We start from the raw sequence: 22,220 nt of genomic DNA, 5'->3' as shown, positions 1-22,220 counted from the left end.
TTACAGGACAAAACATTTACATCGCCTATGCCTGGCAAATTCGGCTTGTTCCAATATCCTTATTTCTCAGGACAAAAACAATAACATTTGAGATGAGTCAAACACAGACAAATACTGCATGATCTCTCTCATAGGTAGACTCTAAAGATAACCACTAAAACTGTAAAGGAGAGTAAAGTGGTGGCTTCCAGGGGCTGGGGAAATGGGAGAGAGATTGTTTAAGGGTATGTACTTACAACCAGTAGCTATAGAAGTCCTGGAGACCTGATACACACAGTACAGTTTTGTTGGCTGCAATCAACAAAACTCTACTATGAACATTCAACTTGCTAAGTGACTGGATCTCAACTGTTGCCAGCACCACAAGAAAGGGTATCTATGTGATGTGATAGAGGGGCTAGCTAAGCTTCAGGGGCAGACATACAACAACATAAATGTGCCAATTCAACATGCTGCATGCCTTAAACTTATACAATACTTGATATATATGTCAAATATAACTCATTAAAGGAAAAAGACAATCTTCATCCCCAGTACTCTCACCTGTTCCAGCTTCTGCTGCCGTTTTAATAGTTCTATTTCCAAGTCAGATTTCTTCTTCTGTGCTTCTTCTTCTTTCTGTTTTATTACTTGATCTCGTTTTCTCTTTTCCATCACCTTCTGCAGTTCCGGCTTGTTCTGAGGGGCAAGACCCCTGCAAAAAATAACAAAAAAATAACAACAAAACCTAAAAAAAAAAGGTTTTAATCTAATGGACACATCCTTCATAAACAGAAACTTAATTTAAGGTGTCAGCCACAGAATATGAGTCTACCAAGTTAACATTACTATGATGCCTGCTACCAGTTAGTCAATACTGGTGGTATGAGAAATTCAAACACGAAAAAAAGGGCAAGAACAACTTCCAGGAGTTAGAAAAATCCACTCACTCAATAAAAATGTATTAAGCACCCACTATGTGCCAGATACTAGCCTATGCAAAGGTTTAGAGTGGGGAAGGTTGGAATAGCATGCTCATTCAATCACTCAATCACGATCACTCATGATGATGGAGACGACGGAGATGAAGACAATGGAGATAGCGGAGATGGAGAAGATAAAGATGAGGGATGCCAGGGTAGCTTAGCAGTTGAGCATCTGCCTTTGGCTCAGGGTGTGATCCCAGAGTTCCGAGATCGAGTCCCACATAGGGCTGCCTGCGTGGAGCCTGCTTCTCCCTCTGCCAGGGTCTCGTCTCTCTATCTCTCATGAATAAATAAATAAAATCTTAAAAAAAAAAAAAAGACAGAGATGAAGACAATGGAGATAGTGAAGAAGAAAATGATAGAGATGGAGATGGTGATGATAGAGATGCCCAGAATATAAGGTGCCTCCACTTGAAGTTTTAGGGAAAGCTTTCCAAGATGGAGCCCCTGATCCCATGTACTAAAAGCAGCCTAAAGACAGGCCAGCACAGAAATTTAAACAGCAAAATGGCACTGGACCCTTTCAAAATTCTCAACTTTGTCAGAGGGTTCTTGAATATCTCCAGAGATGTCTAAAATGTCATCAATCCTGGGGATGTGTGGCAGCAGGGAACTCTGATCCCACCACCCCCAGGGCTCCTCACTATGGAACCACTTCAGATGTGTCGTTTTCTACTGATGGATGGAAACCAGGTTACAGGAAGTTCTACATTTCTAAGAGATAAATTAGGCTGCCATCTCTTTAGATGGGAGAAACAAAACCAAAACTTAGACCATTCTCTACTACCCCTCCACCCAAAATGTCTGAGGTAAGTCAAGGGCATTTCCTTAGATGGAATGTCTATGTTTAACCATTAGCAAGGACACTCCTTGTCTCAGTTTTCTACCATTTCCTTAAGACTTCTGTAGGACAGGCTTTCAAGGTGCTCGCTCAGCCAGCCTCTCTTGTCTTCCCTTTCTCTGTAGCAAGTCTCCACTAGCTTATAAGTCATCTCAACTTGATATTAACATTTAGTAAGAACATTTAAAATGAAAATGAAACCACAAAACAGGAAGAACACTGTCAATTTCAGGCAGCACATGGTGTAAGTGATGGTGGGGGTGTTTACTCTCATGCTTCCACACACGTGCCACACTTGACCTGACAGTGACTCAGGCTTTTCTGGGCAGCAACAAAAGGCCCTGCTGAATCTACCCAGAACTGAGATGAACCCAAGCACCTTCCCATGCACCTCCTGGTCCTGTTGATGGTGATTGCTAGTCTGTAAATCAGGAATGTATACCTGGGTGGTTGTTCTCTACACTATGTCAATCAACCAATGGGTCTCAGCATCTAGGAGTCATCTAAGAAACTGTTAAATAATTACTAAAGTGTGTGCTCTGGTTGTAGAAACTTAACAACACACTCATCTCAGAGTCTTTCAAGTACACACTACCACATTTACAAATGAATTCTTAATTTCACACTGCTTCATTTATTTAACTATAGTTTTTAAAAATTCTGGCATCTCTCCTATCTACATTTTTTTCAAATCAGAAAATTTTCAAAATTGTTGTTTACAGAGTAAAGATCAGTATATTCCATCGATAAAAGGTAGTCAAAATAACATATGGCTCCACTTTGCCAATTTTCACTAGAACTTTTGATAAAAAAAGTATTAAAATTCAGCTAAAAAAAGAAGCAGCAAAAGACATGTGTAACTTTTATAATTTATAGTTTGTTTTGCAGTTATTAAGATCTTATAATATCTACAGAAGTATGGACAGATGATTCTGGAAATTAAATATGTGCAAAAAAATATTATGTGCTTATGGTACTTTGCTCACAGCAAATGTAGGAAAACTTGTTTGTAGATAATCTGAGTAAAGACCCACTCAGTTTCATGACTATTAAAAAGCCTCAGTGTGATACCACAGACAGAATTAAGGGATTTAAATTTTAGGATTAAGAATTTAGCTATCTGCGTAATTTAAATTTCAAACATTTTCCTTTCCCTTTATTTTACTGACAAAATTAACCTCAATGGTTATTAAATTCTTCTGGATTATGCAAAGGCTGTTGAACAAACTTTGATGTATGAACACTAAGCTGACATTCTGTTGCAGCCTATGAATGGGTTTAACTAATATCCAGTATTCATTTTCTAGTCAAAGATTTTACACAATGGTGGCAGTAAGACAAAATATTTAGTCACAGAAGGCTCAGGAAAATGGTGCTTATCTGATAAATGTTCTGCACTTACAGCAGTCAAAAAGTCATACAAATTTAGTTAATATTTTATCACAGCAGATCACTTCACTTTCTGGGCTGAATGGAAAAAGTCAAGCTTTGCCCATATGATTATGAGTTGAAAACTGGATCAGATTGCAGAAAGCGTGCCCAAAGACAGAAATGAGCCTCTCCAAATCTCATAAAGACTACAATGTCATTTCTGTGCTTGGTTAACAGTTGATTTGCTTTAATCAATTCTGACATATATAATTAATAAGTACTTTCAATTCCTTTATGACTGACAGGTGCTCAAGTCCTGGTGGTTTTGAACCAATCAACACCAGCAGTTATTTCTGAGTCTTTCAGTGGCCGTGACGTGACAGAAGGTCAAGACAATTTTTTTTTTTTTTTTTTTTTTTTATGATAGTCATAGAGAGAGAGAGAGAGAGAGGCAGAGACACAGGCAGAGGGAGAAGCAGGCTCCATGCACCGGGAGCCCGATGTGGGATTTGATCCCGGGTCTCCAGGATCGAGCCCTGGGCCAAAGGCAGGCGCCAAACTGCTGCGCCACCCAGGGATCCCCCAAGACAATTTTTAAATTAATATGTGCTCTAGGGGTATCTGCGTGGTGCAGTTGGTCAAGCATCTGACTCTTAGTTTCAGCTCAAATTGTGGTCTCAGGGTCATGAGATCGAAACCTGTGTCAGGATCCCCACTCAGCACGGAATCTGCTGAAGTTTCTTTCTCCCTCTCCCTCTGCTCCCCGCTGCCCCCAATAATTCCCTCTGTCCCTCCTCCCAAAAATAAATAAATTAGAAAAATTAGTATGTGCTTTTTACAAAAAATTGGTTAGGAAACATAAATATATGTGAAATAAGGAGTAAAAGCACACCCAAACTATTCCTGTTAAACCAATCTTGGAAATACCACTTACATTGTATTCTTCTATGTGGACAGAACTGTATAAGGTACACCGTGGTGGCCCTTGTCCCACAATGCTTCCTGTTCCTACACCCAGAGATAACTAAGAGTTTGGTCTGTGCTCTTCCATACTTTCTATATCCTGACAGAGCTCTTCCTCATTCTTCCCAACATCTGCCCAAGATACCACAGTACAGAAATGCCATAATTTTCCACTCCCTTGACAGACATTTAGGCTGTTTTCAATCATCCCCTATTAAAGGCAATGAGGCAATGAACTTCCTTGCATGTGTATACTTACGCTCCTATGTAAGTATTTCTGTTGGCTAGATTCACAGAAGTAGAACTGCTGAATACATCCAGGGGTGGGATGGAGGGGTCTACACTCACTCCACCTCCATCCCAGATGCAGAAAGCCTATGGAGCCAGAGGCAAGGGCGGGTGCAAACCCTAACAGAACAAACCCCCTACCCACCCAGCCAAACATCTCCTGGCCTAATCTTTTTCTTAGGGTGAAGGGGGAGGGCTGCTTTTGGATTTCAAGCCCTTGACCTTTAATCTTGGAATCTCCTGGTATGGCTTGTCTTTTTTTTTTTTTTTTTTTTTAAGATTTTATTTATTTATTCATGAGAGACACGGAGAGGGAGATAGAGAGAAAGGCAGAGGCACAGGCAGAGGAAAAACTGATTGAAGGATTTCTTTCTTTTTTGTTTTTTAAAGATTTATTTATTCATGAGAGACAGAGAGAGAGAGAGAGGCAGAGACACAGGCAGAGGGAGAAGCAGGCTCCATGCAGAGGGCCCAACGACGACGTGGGACTCTATCCAGGTCTCTAGGATCAGGCCCTGGGCTGAAGGCGGCACTAAACCGCTGAGCCACTGGGGCTGCCCTGGCCTGTCTTATCTACATTTTTGGCTTGAGCCATGTCTACCTACATGGCTTATAAAAGCAAACATTTGTAATTCAACTTCCTATTATTTTTTTCCATGTGGTACAGCAACAATATTTATTGAAGAACTCTATGACTAGCAAAGCATGTAAAATGATCAACTAAAAGCATAGAGAACTGGAAACCACTAACTGGAAGGTAAAGTCAAAGAATCGATTTTAGGGATATGTTTAAGTGACTGGATATTCTATATTTGTGGCCAAAAGTACACTTAGTAGAGAAAATAGAACCTCTCTAGGTTATATGAGAAATATCTCTATTTAAGAGACCTCTTGAACACCCATCTGTCAACTACGAAAAATAATGCCTCTTGAAATGATGCCATTGTAACACATACAGAACCTGAGAACCTGACCAAGGGTCCTCAGAATCAGACAAAATGGCAGACTGTCACCAGTTTAAAATTTAAAGATTTTTAATCTGAAACTTAGCTAGGTCTGAGGATGCGAAGTAGAGGAGCTGAATTAGATCCTTGAAAGGGTATAGGTTTCAGAGCTAAAAAACTTAGCTAGGTCTGAAGATGCGAAGTAGAGGAGAATTAGATCCTTGAAAGGGTATAGGTTTCAGAGCTAAAATACTTAGAAGTAAAAGTAGTGATGCTGCTTTTATCTTGATTTCTAAAATGTAACCTGAAAAACTCTGTGAACCACCTGCTCCAGGGCTGTGAGCCATATTTGTGCATATGCAAAGGTGCAGGGCTTCACCTGTCGCATGCTGATCTCACTGCTGTCTCCACTCTTTTTCTCTTTTTTTTCCCAATAATATTACTTGCCTTATCTACATGAACTGCCTTTAATTCCATGTTTATTCTGAGTTTTCTCTTACTTACACATCAAATAAGGGTGACCCCACGATAATACACGCTGGGTTACTGGAAAGATCACTGGGTAAGATAAAATATGGGAAGGCCCTTGACTAATTGTAGGAAAGTAAGCAGACTTTTGTTACGATCTGAACCAGTAATCAAGTATAATTATCCTGTATAACCAAACACACATATTATCCATGTGAAACTTCCTGTCATTTGGCACAAAAATTTAGGGGAAAAAAAAAAAAAACCAAAGTCCCTAGCAAGTACATGATGGAAGGTGAATAAAGAGAAGAAACCGCTGGAGAGGTTTCTCACAAACCAGTTGTAATTTCTAATGAGAGGACCCCCACCAAACTACGATTTTTATCTTGAAAAACCTGGAAACATAGGATGAGATGGATTCATTTTATTTGGAAACCTGCCTTACTGCCTTCCCCCTCCACCCCTCTTGATGTACTTCAAAAGCCACACCAGCGCCCCTCAGAGGAAAAGAGGGAGAGGCAATGGGGATTTCCTGAAGATGCTCCCTGAGAACAGACCATGGATGGCAGAGTCATCTGTTTGTTATATTTATTATACACCAGTCATCCTAGTAGGACTTTGGACCTGTTATTCTTTAAGTTTTAGAAGAAGGATCTTTTTTATTCTCCACTTTATAAATGAAGCCACATCTCAGGAAGGCGGATCTTGTCCAAGGTCATAAAGGTAGGTCAAGTCAAATGGCAAACCAGGATCTGGATGATTTCCCTCTAACCTCAAAGCGACATCCTCTCTACACTGTGGTACTCAAGGGAACAGACTGATCTCCCAGATTACTTGAGCTGGGCCTGGCTAGAGTCACCATGTGAACGAGGACAAGGGATCTCAGGCCAGAGAACATCAGGCAGAAGGGAGGTCCATTTTCACAAAAGTGTGTATTCTAGAAAATCTGGCAATAGATTCTCTACTTTCTAGAGATATATAACCCAGGGTGCTAAATACATTTCTGTGGAATAATTTGTAGCCTCTAATTCAGAGAACAGTTGTTCTGCCAATGTTGGTTTTACCTTTGCCTCTATTCTGACTTGGAGCCTTTATTCATAAATAGAACAGAAAAACAAACCAACCCTTGTTTGAGAGAAAATGTCCCTCAGAGATCAATGGAGTCCCCTATTCCCGTTTTACAGATAAAAGAACTGAGGTCCAAGAAGGAAAGTAGTTAGTGCTGACTTATAATGCTCTTTTGGAGCATATCAAACTTGTGATCTTCGTATCAAAATGCAGGCATCATTTCCCAGACAAGACTGCCTCCAAATTCTGTGGCCTACTTAGGAATGTACATATTCTTGTTTTGCTTTGAGCATGATGATACCAAATCTGTATTTTTTTTTTCCTTCTATGTGACAAAGACAGTTAGAAGCTAAGCACTTATTCAGAATGGATCAAACTTGCATTCAGTTTTATCAGCATAAATCCAATGGCATACTAGTACATGCTGGTAACAAAAAGAAGGTAGTAAGTCACATTCCCAGGCTGGAGGAAGGGCGATTGACAATGAACGCCTCAGCACGAGTTACAAATTCTGGCAGGGGTACATGAGGGAAGGAGGACTGCCCTTCACAACCTCTTTATATTTTTTTGTTTTTAAATTAGGCCTTCTGTCTAAAACATGACCCTCTGCTTACTTGGTCTACATATCCTTCAGTTCAATGGTTAGCTAACTAGGGCTTGCTTGGCAAAGAGTGAGGGGATGACTGACCTGTGGTCCCACAATTCAGATCAACAATTTCATTCTGAAGGTCTGAGAATAGCTCTACAGGAAGCTTAATAGGTTTTGGATAATGTAAGTAATTTTGTGTCCTAATACATAAAAAGTACCTTTGTATCTTCAGCTCGCCTAGTCAATTGGCCCTGCCCAAAATCACTTAAAAAGCAGACTACGTCAACCCAACATCCAAACATTTTTGTCATTTTTATGACACACGTAGAGCTGACAAATGGTCTACAAAGAAGATAAAAGGCAAATGTTTTCTTCCCTTTAAAAAAATTAATAAAAATGATCATAGTAATAATTTTAGTGTTACTTAAAAAAAAAGAAAGAGGGTTCTTGTCTATTATTAAGTTGATGTAGTTCTAGAGACTTCTCCTTGCCACTCACAAAGGCTAAAGCAGGCAGTATTACATGTGATTCCTACATTTCCCCAAATGTAAGGAGCAAATTCAGAGTTTTTACAAATCCAAGAAATAATGTATTTCTCTTCAACTTAGGATATTATCTTTTATCCTTAATCAATCCCCTTCCATACAAATTCTACAATATATGTCCATCTGAGAAGGCGACAGAGTCCTGTAGATCATGGAGTAAGAGTGGTAGTGGCAGCTACGCAGATGACCTTATTACATGAAGGGATGCCCTGGGTCAGACTAGAAGGAATAAGACAGCCTTAAATACAGTCAAGAAAAGAATTAAAAAAAAAAATCTCTGGGGGATCCCTGAGTGGCGCAGCGGTTTGGCACCTGCCTTTGGCCCAGGGCGTGATCCTGGAGATACGGGATCGAATCCCACGTCGGGCTCCCGGTGCATGGAGCCTGCTTCTCCCTCTGCCTATGTCTCTGCCTCTCTCTCTCCTCTCTGTGTGTGTGTGACTATCATAAATAAATAAAAATTAAAAAAAAAAAATCTCTGAAGTCAAAGTCCCCAAAGTCAAACTTTGCTCGAGAAACCACTATAATACCTTTTTTGATTCATGAGAAGTTCTCTGTGAAGATCCTGATGGTTGCGGGACGTTTTGACAGGATTGACTAGTTTCTGAGGCCTAATTAGCTCAGGATTGTCATCTTCTATGTAGTCTGGCTCGGCCATGATGTTTCTTGGGATGAGATATGTATCCTTAAGGTCAGTATCCTCAGATGGGCCGTCTGAAATACAAAGGGGAGATCATCTATAAGCTCTTCTGCTGAAACATCCTGTGCAACACACTTGCCCTCAAAACAAATCTGACCAACATGTTATCCTTGTGGGCCCACTTGGCTGCTTCATGGAAAAATATGTGAAGTTTTGTGAAAGCCATGGGAAGAAGAATGGCTTTGTTGTTTTGGGTTGCCCGTGATTAAAGCAGAGGGGTCCCATAATCTGACTCTGGTCACAACTACTCACACCTTGAGGAATTTCAGGTCACATAGGATGCTTCCCACCAACATGTCTCAAGCCCAACTTAACCCCATAACAAGCAACACCCTGGCCACCTGACTGAAGTGCTTCATTGCTTTCCACCACCCCAAATGATTATGCACTGACAATGTACAGACGCCTGATATCCATCAACGTCAGGAGGTTTCTGGAACACAGAGCCCTCTGTTCCTTATGCTGCCACCGGCCGGGGTCTCCTCTCCCCTCTCATGAGCACCCTGTTCACATCTTCTCAGGCCCCTCCTCAAATGTCACCTCCTCAAAGAGGTCTGACCTGTTACCACCACATTTAAACCTGCAATCCCAACCCCTGCTCTTCCCTGCTTTGCCAATACTACAGATTTTGCTTGTTACTAGCTCTCAAAGCAAATGCTTCTGGGGGGCAGTGGTTTGGTCTTACCCCCTGCCACACACACACACACACACACACACACAAACACAAACACACATGCCCTAGAAAAGTGCCAGGAAGGAAGGAAGTTCCAGAGAGGAAGAAGGGAGGATGCCTTGTATTGAAAGCCTATCCATACAAGTTTTTTAGTAAGGAGGACAAGCAGTCACTGGAGTACAGAAGAAGAAAAATTGATGTAATGCCTAGGCAGAGACACATAGCCTTTCCGGTTTCAGATTCCAGACCAGTACAGTGAAATGAACAGATGATAATCCCTAGGGTCCCTTCCTCCATGTTCAATTTGAGCTGCTCATCCTAGGATTCAAGTGTACGTGACCTCCCCAATAAGAGATGCTCCCGGACAGCAGGACACATACCCCTGTAGCTATCCGGGGGCAGTGTGCAGCACAGGGTGAGTGTTCCATGAACATATGTGATCCTTAATGAGACAGAAGAACACACTCAGTGAGGGCAAGAGCTGGGAGCAAGAAGGCTAATGGGCATCCTGCTGGAAGTAGCCCACAGGTCCATCAGGCAGGCATCCCATTGCTGTAGACTCCTAGGTTCTTCTCTTGATGATGACCTCAATCCTGTTCCCTTGCCCTCAAAACAAATCTGGCCAATATTTCAAGATAACTAATGTGGCATTTTCTGCTTCCCTGTTCCTGCATGATGATTTTATTTCCCAAACCAAAAAGCAGATGCAGAGCCAGACTAAGGCAGAGTATTAGACATTGGGCCTTTCCTTGGAAGTCCAGAGAACATGCTTACTAATCCTTTGGCCAGCTTTATGCCCTTAAATGAAACAGTGATCACAGAACAGGGGAAGTTTGGGAGGGGGATGTGCATGTGAATGGACTCACACCCAATACTGCCACCTTGCCCCACCTCCCCTGGGACAGCAAAATAATCATCACCTACATGCCTTCCCAGTCCAGCAGTGGTGGTGATGTACTTTCGTCATGAAATGCACCGACACAGGGTAACCACATGTTTCTGTCTATTCTCCCCAAGGACTAGAACCACTTCTTTTGCAGTTTTAAATCCCCAAGTCCAGCAATGTGCCTGGTACATGGTAGAAGGTGAATAAACGCTGAACCAAATAAAATCTGGTCTAAACTGAAAAAGTGGAGAGGTCCTCCAGAAATAAGCTTCTTAACGGAAGACAAGCTCCATCTTTATTTCTGCCCATGACATCAACCCACCGAGCAAACATCTAAGTAACTGTGTGCTTATTTATATGCTCACAGACTAAAGGAGGAGAGAACACATGGTATGTTTCCATGGACTCTGGACATGGGGGTGGGGGGTGGACAGTGGAAAAAATAAAGAGGTGTTTTCAACTAAAAATTTTAAAACAAAAACAAAAAATGGGTTCAGTGGTACTCAGCTACAAACAGGAGTTTTGCTTTCAAAGTCATTAAAGATGTCTTCCTGAACTATCCCAAAACACCATTGTACTCTTCCACATCCAAAGGGAAATGCGTTCCAAGTGGCAGCCAACAACTACTCAGAGCCAGTACCTGACCTAGCAACACATACAACATGCCACATCTGATCCTAGCAACAACCCAACGAGGAAAAGAATTAGAATCTTTGCTTTGCAGACAATAAAATGTAGAAACAAACATTAAATAACTTGTTCATACTAATAATTACTAGTAAGGTAAAGAACTAAAATGAATGCCCGCTGGTCTCAAAACTCATGCTCAATCAAATTTGCTATTTTTATAATGAATCTTTTGAAGATTATGTGAAAATAAAGAGGTTAAAAATCCAAAGAATAAATAAATCAACTAAAATAGCAACATTGTAGATGTGTTATTCATTTATATATTTTAGGTTCAATGGCATAATTGAGGCTCAAAATTACTAAACATTGAGACATATATAACAAATTACACCAAGTGTTCCTTGAACACTATTTGCATTGATCTTTTATTTTATTTTTTTAAAAGATTTTTATTTATTTATTCATGAGAGAGAGAGAAAGAGAGAGACACAGGCAGAGGGAGAAGCAGGCTCCATGCAGGGAGCCTGACGTGGGACTCGATCTCGTGTCTCCAGGATCATGCCCTGGGCTGAAGGCAGCACTAAACCGCTGAGCCACCTGGCTGCCCATGCATTGATCTTTTAAATAAGAACACCTACAACCTTCAATGATTGGAGAAACATAAACCTTGCACATGGAGAATTAGTGAACCCATCGCAGCCGGCCTGCCTTTAATGCACTGGCCCACACAAAATTGTGCTCCTTGGATGAAATGTAAAATGCACCATACACACCTCTGTGCAGTCCCAGTTGTCTTTAAAAACCAACAGTAGTTTCATTCTCATTAATCAGTAGATAAGAAGGCCTACAGGATTCCATAAAAGAATCTGTTTCTCTGTTCTAAACCACGGGTAATCTCCATGACACCAAATCAAAACAGATTACAGCCTCCTAAGGTATTACATACGGGAGGGTGAGCCCTGTGGACTTGTGGAAAAACAGCACTCCACAGAGAGGGAAGAGCTCATGCCCAGGCCATGAGGTAGTAGTGTGCCTGGTGAGTACAAGAAGAAGCAAAGAAGCCAGTGAGGCCGGAGGCAAGGGAGTGTCAGTGAGGACACAGAGGTAACAGCTGAGGGAGGGAATGGGGGTGGAAGGGCCAGATGTTGTGGGAGCATGAGGGCCACCGTGAGGACTGCTGGCCTTTACTCAGGAGATAGTGGAGAAGCCATTCAGGGTTTGAAGCAGAAAAGTGACAAGATCTGACTCCTATTTTTAAAAGACTACTCTAGTTACAGAATTTAGAACAGCAGCAGCAGGCAGGGAAAGAACTAGGCAGGAAGCTATCGCCATGATGAGGGTGACAGATGGTTTAGACCAGGGTGCTTGCAGCACAGGTGGGAGGACAGACGGTCAGGATAGACTCGGATAAGAAAGCCTCCGGGACTTCCTGGAGGACTGGATATGAAGTGTGAAAGGCACAGGAGAATCAAGGGTGACTCCGAGGTTCCTGGCCTGAGCAACGAGGAGGTCAGTCCGTGCTCTCAGGGGAGCTGGACAGGAGATGAGCCCAGGAATCCCGTTTGGGAGACGCAGAATTTAAGGTACTTGCTGGACAGACGTCCAAGCGGTGACAGCAAGGCTGTGAAGGCAGTCAGTACTCAACCCCTGGGTGACTCTTTCCTTTGTCTCACTAATCTGACCTCCGCGGTCTCTCACTTCAGCCATCCCCGCCTTGCCAGCCCCCATCCTCTGCCCCTCCATTCGCCTGTTCTCACTAGCAGAGGCAACATAGCTCACCTATGTCTCCTGTCAGCACTGGGGTACAGGCATCATCTTGGGCCCTGGTGCCAAGACTCCGAGAACTTCCAGCGTGCAGAATGAAAAGGCTTCAGTTCTGAATCTAGAAAACAAGTTCCAGCTTGGAAACTTTTCTGATTCCTCTTTAGATTTAGTATCTGGGAAGTGCTCTTCTCCCAGAGGACCAGTGTAGGAAGGCGGTAGCGTGTCTCCTACTGGACTGAAGCAGACACCCTTACAGGTGGAGGAAGGGGTGTGCAGGAGGAGTTCTGCTGCAGGCGAAGGTGCAAACACTTCCCTTCAATTCTTTCCTCACTGACTGGCCCTTCTTCACAACCGGGACTGGGACATGAGAGACGGAAGGCTCTCAGCCTGAGTCCAGTGTAGCTCTGAGGTTTCCTTATAGCCCCTCATGAAGTAGACCAGGCCGGAGTCTGGGCAAAGGTCACTTAGGAAGAAGGGGGTGAACTGGCAGGGAGCAACCTCTATAAAGCTCCAGTACTCGTGGCAGTGGCAGTGGCTGCGAAGGATCTGGATTCTGGTCATTTCTCAGCGACTTTCCCCCCTGGAGCCAAGACCAACACGTGGAATCTACATTCTTATTCAACTTTCTTCCCTCTGCCAACCATCTTCCTCATCGCTACCAAGGCTGGAAAATGCCATCCTGATCCTAAGGGAATTCTTCCATTCAGAGATCCTATCTTCCAGTTGAGCTCTACTTAAACTAAAATGAACATGCACTGCTCCCCCAAATTTTCATTTCCCTGCATTCCTCACCAGCATGCCTTTGCTAGCACCATTCCTTCCAGCAGAGATGCTGATCCTCTTCCTACCCTATCCCAGAACTGCCACAAAGCCAAATCTCACTCATCCCTTCAGATCCAGATAAATGTCACATCTTCCACACTTTTCCTAATTCCCCAGTTGCGATTAAAGTCTCTGACTTCTCAAAAACAAAAGAATTTTCTGTTTCCTCTTCCTACTACTCACCAATCCCCAAACCTACTGTTCCAGCGATACAAATATATATCGTCAACTCTTCACTGCAAAGACCATATCTGTTCTATATTCACGTTCCTCAGACTCCCAGGACTGAATCAATAAATGTTTAAATTAGGTAACGGAGTCCTGGGTTAACTCCCAGTAGAGGGAGCCCCTGAGCTGTCTGACGTCCTAGCAACAAGGCGTTTGTACAGGGCTGAGAATGGAGTTGAGAAACCAGGTCTCCTCACGGAGAATCAGGCAATCCAGAAGCCTGACAGACAAAAAAGATGAGACAGAACTATCTGGAAGGAAAAGTACTTGGCATTTGGGTATTATCATTACTACATGAAACACTCTTCCAGAAATAAACATGAAGACATTTCTGTCATACTCCCCTGATCAGATAAAATTTTAAAAGTTACAAATCAGTTTAAGTTTCAAGTTGATAAGGGAAAACTAGTGCTGGCTCAGTGTAGGAGAAATAAAACTGGCTTGAAATCTTGAACAGAGCTTAACTTCCCTGACTCCCCGTTCGCCCATCTGTTAAACTGACTGTTGTAAGAACTGGCTGAAATGTAGATTTAAGTACTCTGTACAATATCTGGCATGTCTGTGGGAGCTCAACAAATAGAAGCTATTACTAAATAAACTATGTGACCAACACCATGACAGAGTTTATTTAGAGGTCTGGGAAAACTGACATACAAAACTTCACCTCTATAAGCCTTGTTTTCTTCAAAAACATAAGAGTTTGACTAAATGACCCACAGAACTTCTCATTGATAAGAGTCAATTGTTCTAAGGCCCATTCAGGCTACAAACAAATATCAAGAACCTTCTGAAAAGTATAAAAAGGTTGATCACACCCCTTCAAGGTGCTCCATGGAGTTCTGAATGGCTCAGTCAGAGTATAGGGAACAGCAAGAAACAGGCCTGACAGAGAAAAAAGGACCTTTTATACTGCTCTGAGACAAAGGGGGTTTGCTGAAATATTTTAAGAAGTTGAATAATAACACAGAATTGCATCTTAGACAGATACTAAGTACATCTGAGGCAGGTATTTGAAGCAAACCTAAAAACTCAGTCTTAGTCCAGGAAGAGGTAGGGACACCTTCTAGTACCCAAAGGCATTAGACGAGAGCCTGGAGGACCTTTGAGGCCGCAGGCCCAAACAGCATGCACTGAAAAACACCACCTGATGAGACTTCGGCCTTTAATTTCTGCAAATCAACAGAAGTCATTACTAAACTCTGCTATTCCCAAGGTCAAGAAATCCCAACATTATAATGGATTTTGAATCCTTGCTTTTCATTGTTTTCCCTACCGGAGGTTGATTCTGGGACCACTCCATGCCTACACCAGGCATCCTGTGTTGATTGCTTTCCAGAGGTAAATAACCATTCCCACAGAAAAATTATACAGGATTAATAAAACAAGTATTTCTTGGATCATATTGCAGTTTCCTCTTCATACTATTTTGGACACTAGTAGTTCATCTGCATATCAGAAAGATAAAATTTAAAACCTAATCCTATGAGATTTAAACCTCAAATTTTGAGATTATACTAAGTTTTACGTTTACCTAAATATTTAAAATCAAATTCTACCCAGAAGCACTAATAATTGAAGTCTTTTAAACAACACCTGAAACATGGCAATGAATGCAGGTGTCCTACAGGTTACAGCTATACTATAACCAGTCAAAGCAAAACAATTAAACTTCTGAATTGCTACAACTACTTCTGGCAAGTTAAAAGTAATTCCAAAGCATTTTTTGGGAGTGGCTGTTTCCCAGGCTGGCTCTAACAAATTCTAGTGACCCTCTGACAAAACTCTGATAGAGCCAAGTTACTTCAGATTGCAGGCAGGCCAAGTCCAGGCCTAGGTCAGCTAAGGATGGAAAGCCTGCCCTCGGCACCCACTATTCCCAGAAGGGCAGCAGCTGTGAGAAGAAAGTTGTGAAGCAGAGTGAGTTAAGGCAAGAATGGTTCCCCAACAGCCAAGGGTTTCACTGACAAACTCCTGACTAGCCTGGTCCTCAGGCGAACCTGCAAATTCATCAAGAACAGTGACAACAACTGGTACCCTAAGGCGTTAGGAGAGCCCAGGGGGCCTTAGTGGCCACAAACCTAAACTAAGGCTTAGAAATGACAGCCAACCAGAGCCATCTGCACAAGCACAGAAACATTACTTTTTCTGCTCTGCCCACTCCACTACTGTCGCCACTTCAAACTTGCAATAAATTGGCTGCAAATATGCTGCTGTACAAATGCCAAACGGTGACGCCCTTGGGAAAATACCAAACTCATTTTCTCATCAGTTTTTTCATTCCCTAAAAATGTATTTTTATTTTAAAAAAAAGGCACATATTTTATATTTAGAACATGGGAAGGGAGGCAAGAAACATCGGGTAAACAGAACACAGGCCCTTATCAAAGCTAAGCAGGTCTGGCTGAGGTGAGACCAACCAGAAGGTGGCGACAGCTCCACGAATAACCAGGTGTTCATCATCAAAACCACAACCCAGAGAAGAGCAGGGACGCCTCACCCTGGCCCTCAGCACTGTGAGAAGTACAGGCTGAAAGCACAGAGATATGCCACGAAAGAAATCCGTTTGGGAATCCCTGTGCATCTGCCCTAGAAGGTGTACCTAAGTTTCTCCCCATATTTTAATCCTTGATGAGACCCTATGAGGTGAGGGGTTATTACTTCCTATGGCCTACAAAGGGGGCTCAGACAGCTTCAAGAACATGGATTCCAGATCACATGAATAGGGTCTAAATTCCAGATTTCTCACTTACTGTGTGTCTTTGGACATGTCATCTCACTAGTTTTAAAAAAAAAAAAAAAAGGCAGATTATCTCCTAGGGTTGTTAGGAAGAGTAAATGCAAAATGTATACCAAAGGTAGGGACTAGAAATCGCTAACCTTCAGTAGATGTCATCTTTTATTCGCACTGTCACTGGCAATAAATAATAATTAGTAATGATAACACTGTTATTTGCTGTACTGCATCACATGGCTACTAAAGAACAGGACTAGGATTTGACCTTGGGTCTGATTCCAAAAGGATGCTCTTTGGGCATTCCATTCTTCTGGACTGGGATAATGAATAGAGAGGGAAGAACTGAGTTTCACTTTAAAACAGGATGATTTTTCTCTCTCGAGAAGATTTTGGAAGCTTCCCTACCTAACATCATAGCTTTATAACACCAAACTGAAAACATCTTGCAGAAGCTATCACATTAAAGTGAGGACAGAAGGAAGTGAAAGACACATTTTCCTTAAAACACATAAAGGCTTTTATAAGTCATTCACAGCGTGGCTATTCTTGACAGCTCCACATCAGAAGTGACCCAAATGTCCATTATCAGTAGTATCGATAAGTAAATTATGGTACACTGACAGTGGACTACTACACAGCAAGGGAATGAATGGACAATTGCAAGGCTGAATCTCACAAATAGAATATTAAGCAAAGGAAGCCAGACACAGAAGAGTCCATACTGGATGATTCCATATATATAATGTTCAAAAACAGGCGAAACCAATCTTTGGTGTCAGATGTCAGGATAAAGGGTATCTTCGGAGTGGGCTAGGCTTAGAAGGGGATAAAGGGGGCTTTTGGGGTGCTGATAATGTTCTGCTTCCTGATATATGTTCTGGTTATACAGGCTTGTTCATTCCGAAAATTCACCAATTACTACAGCTTTTTGGCTTATGCCCTTCTCTGTATGTACAGTATACTGGGTTCAATGCAGTACATATTAAATAGCTATTAAAATTACTATCTAGGGATCATTTGGTTGCTGCTATGTAATTAGAACTTTGTTATTTTATACTTTGTTCAGTCTATGAGAAGTAATACAGTATATAATGGAAAAAGAGACCAGGTTTCAAGACCACCTATTCTGGATTAGAATCCTGGTTTTGTCGCTCATCAGTTATGTGATTTTATATAAATTACTTACCTACCTTTACAGAGTGGTTATAAGCATGAAAGGAAACCTATGGAAAACATCCACTGTACACCATACCTACCCTGCAGCAGCCACTCAATAAGTTAGACAGTTTAATAGTTCCAACAAATTAATTCATTAATCTACCCCTCCATTAACTAATGTTTGGTCAAAGTAAAAATGAATGACCATACACTACACGTATACTAGTTCAGACAAAGTTTAACGGATAAACCCAATCTTGGTCTCTGCTCTGCTCACCTTTCCAATTTGGACTTACGTGACAGAGAGGGACATGGGGGGCCGGGGGGCAGATATGAAAATGCCAGACAGATGAGGCCAAAGCACAGAGCAGAGCCCACAGCCTGAGTCTGCCAAGGCCCTGAAAATCCTGATAATTTCCCAATATCTATGCTTCAGTCTTCTTATCAGCAGAACTGGGTGGTCATTTCTCTCCCCTTTCTCAGTAGTCTGTTGCAAATAACTTTTCTGAGCACAGAGCAATCATATGTTGTTTTGTTTTGTAGATCAAAACATAACATACAAAAACAAAACATCTAGTTTGGCCTGATATGAAGGGTAAAACTCTTCAAACATCAAGACAACCTTACTAATGTTCACAATTTTGCTTAATCTCCTGTGGCCTCAGATAAGACTTGAATTCTGCACATTCCCTCCTTCTACCTCCAGGGCAGATTCTAGAACTCCCTGGTGGCCTGCAGGACTACCCTACTTCTGTGAGGCGTAAATGATGGAGGGGGAGAAATGCTCCTCAGCTCTAGCCAACAGCAACACACATCTGAAAGGACAGGGACAACCAAGCAACTGGCACCACCAAGGGTACCGACATGCAGCACAGCTGCATACCACAGGGCATGTCAGAGCCTGCTGTGCTTCTGGTGCCGCATGTCCCAGCTACCTAGTCCTACCCAAAGCACAAGAGCACAGAATGGTTTCTCAACCAAACAAGTACAAGAAAACAGCTGGGCTTGAGTTCTAACCCAGAGATATTTTAACCTGAGAAGGGGGCCTCCTTATCAGCTGCTATCCACAGGGCTGACGTTCAGTCAGGGTTCAGTCTAGTGTTCTTTCAGGTTAAGAGGTCCTGTGCTCCAGCCCTCAGGTCTGTTCACAAGGACAGCGATCTGTGAGGCAGCCAAGGACTCACCAGTGGATCACTAACAGGTCCCAGAGAACAAATTCTGAGCAGGGATCACTCACTGCCTGCACAGCATGGTCCTATCAGCAAGGCATCCACACACAGGGCTTCTCCTCAGGGCTCTTAGGGCTCCTGGTTTCTTCTCCTGAGCCCCTCCCTGAAATTCAAAGCTGTTGTCCGTCTCCTCCTTGATGTGAAAGCCAGTCCCTTGTACAATGCTCTCCTGGTTTTCCCTTACCTGTCTGCCCAAGCAGCCTCTTCCTTCCCACTCTCTCCCACTGTTCTCCAGGAATGAGTCCCTAGCTCTCTAAACTCTTGCCTTTGGTCATCCCACGTGGCCTTGGCCTTTCTGCTACGTGAGCCATTTCTAGAGCATATGTAAAGACTGTTCCCTTCTCCCCAAGCTCCAGGTCACAGACTCCAAGTGCCAACTGGTACTTCACATCTGAAGCAACATGCTTGAAGTTGAGCTCAACCTTGCTGGCTCATTCACTGAGTGCCCCGTTATGGACCAGATAAGGATAGAACACTGAACAGGACAGAGTAGGCCCCTTACATTCTAGTGGAAACCAACCCAGCCAAATTTACATTGAAATTACTGTTTTTCAACAGCAACAAAGAGGACATCACACACACCATTCTTCCAGTGTCAGAAATAATCCTGTTGCCTTCCCTCAACTTCCTTATTTCGCTATCAGCCAGGCATCTTTTAAATCAATGTTATCTCTGCAATGTCCTAGCCCTCAGCCTTGATGATTGAACATTCAGTGTTTCTTTCTCATAAGTAATTGAACATTCAGTGTTTCTTTCTCATACTAAATCCTTGAGACCATCACCCATTGCCGCTGCTTTAATCCTAGTCCACGCTTTTATCCTAGTCTCAGGATGGAGCACCTGGTTCTTTAGAGCCTCCGCTCCCCCTGGTCACTCTTCCCTAATCCAGCTGCACCCTAGCCAAATCCAATACACTGTTTAATCAGATCAAGAACCACCAAGCCAAGCATCACTGAGACACCAGGATAAAATTTTACTTTCTGCCTAGTTCTTAAGGTCCCTCAAACACCTTTGCAAACCTCTGGCTCCTACACTCCAGCTTTAACCCTCTACTCTGGCAAACAAATCCACACAAACCCATACATGTTCCCATCTCCACCTCTGTTCCCGATTTCCTCCCAGGTGGAATTCCCTCATCAAAGCCAATGAAAAGCCCAGGCACTTTGCAGAGACTCAGCTCTAAGCTCACCTCACCACGAATCTTCCCATACCAACTACTCAAGAGCCATCTTCCTCTTGCCTGGACTGATGGAGACAATTCTGCTTGTCAGCCCCCTGTACCCACGAATCTGACACTTATCATGAGATAAGTTTTCCTATATATCCATGTTGTCTCCCTTCAAGAACAGATGTTCACCCCTTTGGCAGGGAAGAGACTCTGACTGACTTATGTCATCCCCGCAGCTCTAGCACAATACCTCAAACAGAAGGCATGAGGAGGAGAAGCAGCCACACAGTGACTACATGATGCAAAAGAACCAGGAGGAGGCGGGGGCCACTGGCCCCTTGTGCCTTTGCTGCAGACCATGGGGTCAGTGACAGATCTGGGTTCACTCTCTACTGTGTCCCTAATCCACCATGCTTATGTCCATTCTAGAAACATATACTGAATGACAGGAGCCAACACTGAAGGATTTGAGTGTCCAAATGAAGTAGCTCCTTTCATGATGCTTTTCCTGACTCCTCATGGGGGATCCTTCCCCTCTAGCCCAACAGGACATTGTTCATGTTCTTCTTAGGCTACTGAAGTCTACTCCTATTAAAACTATACTTGGGGGCACCTGGGTCAATCAGTTGGTTGAGTGTTTCCCTCTTGGTTTCGGCTCAGGTCAGGATTTCAGTGTCATGAGACTGAGCCCCATGTCAGGCTGAGCTCAGTGGAGAGTCTGCTTGAGATTCTCTCTCTCTCTCTCTCTCTCTTCCTGTGCCCCTCCCCCGACTCACAAGCATATACACTTGCACTCCCCCTCTCGTTCTCAAATAAATCTTAAGGGGAAAAAAAAAAAAAACCCTATATTTGAAGTTTTCTTATCCATCACATCAAACACACAAAGGGAAAGCCTGACTCTTATTTCTCAACTCTGGAAACATCTCAGTGTGCTTTCCACATTGTCCATCCTCATTTGATTTTGAAGGAGCCCAGAACGAGTTATAGGCAAGTCTCTTCTCTTAATACAGATCAGTATAGGGAACCAAATGTCCATTTTTCTAACCCAGAAGATTACATTCCCTCTTGAACAAGATGACCCAACAAAACACTCACCAGAAGTCCATACATTAAATGCTGAGTCTTTTGCCCCAAAAAGATAACTTAAATTGCTGTCTGGTGAGAAATACATTATTAGTCCATTGGCTTACATAAAAATTCCCATAAAGTAATTAGTACTTCATTAAAATGCTGCCCACTAATCTGAACAAACCTCAAAGCAATTAACAGATTTCTTTAATAATTGATTACCTTAAAGTCATTGGCCTTAAAATTGCCTTAGATAGGAAAATTATATTTATCAAATAACATTTGATACATGACCGTTGACTCTGAGCCTGTCTCTCCTACAGAAAGCAGCTTAATGAGATCCGAAGTTCAAGCACTCTTGCTTTTTCCCAGAGAAGACTGTTCTGTGATCTAACAGTGTCACCCAGTGGTAGTAGGCACAGTTTGTGTTCAGAGCAGCTGTTGTTTTTAAAAAGAAGCACTTGTCTCATGTGTTTACTAAAAGGGAAAAAAGAAAACCACTTTTCTGAATTGAACAAAGGAAACTAGTATGTGTAAATTCTGGAAAACATGGGGCTGGTACAAGAAGAGAGCTACCCTATAGCCAAGGTTACTTTGAAGCCCTTGGGAACCACACAAGAGTGTACAGATCTGAAGAGAGGCACAAGTGAAGCTCCTGTGACTCGGGTAGTGTAGGTTTGACTTTAAATCAGTTCAGTGTTCCAAGGCTGAGCAACAGGACCGCAGTCACCCCTGCCATCTGCTTTATTGTCTACCATTTGGCCACTTTCAGTTCTCAAAAGCTTAGATCTTTCAGAACAAGGAAAGAAGAACCAGCCAATTCTGTTCCAAGGCTGACTGATTTTAAAAACTTATGAGGTGAAGTTTAATTGAAAATAATAAATTATTTAACATCCTTATCTGTAAAAAGAGAAGGCTAGACCAGATGACCCTTGAGATCCCTCACTAGTTCTAACATTCTGATAATACAGAAGAGTCCAGCTTATCTGGGGCTCTCAACCACAGAGGCTTATAGCCAAGGGCTACAGAGCTTGGCCCCATCATTCAAGCCAGATGGACTAGAGGAAGATGCTCCCCTGATACTCCACATACATTCCACCTTGGCCTCCACTCCAACT

At 42.6% G+C, this 22,220-nt stretch overlaps 1 protein-coding gene across 2 annotated transcripts in view; it reads right to left on the bottom strand.

Moving 5' to 3' along the window:
* The window catches only part of FAM107B (family with sequence similarity 107 member B), a 71,600-nt gene that overhangs the window by 3,252 nt on the left and 46,128 nt on the right, over positions 1 to 22,220 (bottom strand). Inside the window, exons 1-3 of one of the 2 annotated variants that reach the window (XM_026016317.2) lie at positions 12,711 to 12,808; positions 8,573 to 8,756; positions 544 to 694 (exon numbers count right to left, since the gene is read on the bottom strand). In XM_026016317.2, coding sequence (XP_025872102.1) covers positions 544 to 694; positions 8,573 to 8,700 — 279 coding nt within the window. In that variant the 5' untranslated portion in view covers positions 8,701 to 8,756; positions 12,711 to 12,808. Of the gene's footprint in view, positions 1 to 543; positions 695 to 8,572; positions 8,757 to 12,710; positions 12,809 to 22,220 lie in introns of those variants that run through there. The other variant, XM_072749466.1, reaches the window with a different exon arrangement.

This window comes from Vulpes vulpes, chromosome 2, assembly GCF_048418805.1.
Source record: "Vulpes vulpes isolate BD-2025 chromosome 2, VulVul3, whole genome shotgun sequence".
Taxonomy (NCBI): domain Eukaryota; kingdom Metazoa; phylum Chordata; class Mammalia; order Carnivora; family Canidae; genus Vulpes; species Vulpes vulpes.
The sequence above is the reverse complement of the archived record's forward strand: the minus strand, read 5'-3'. Positions and strand labels throughout refer to the sequence as shown.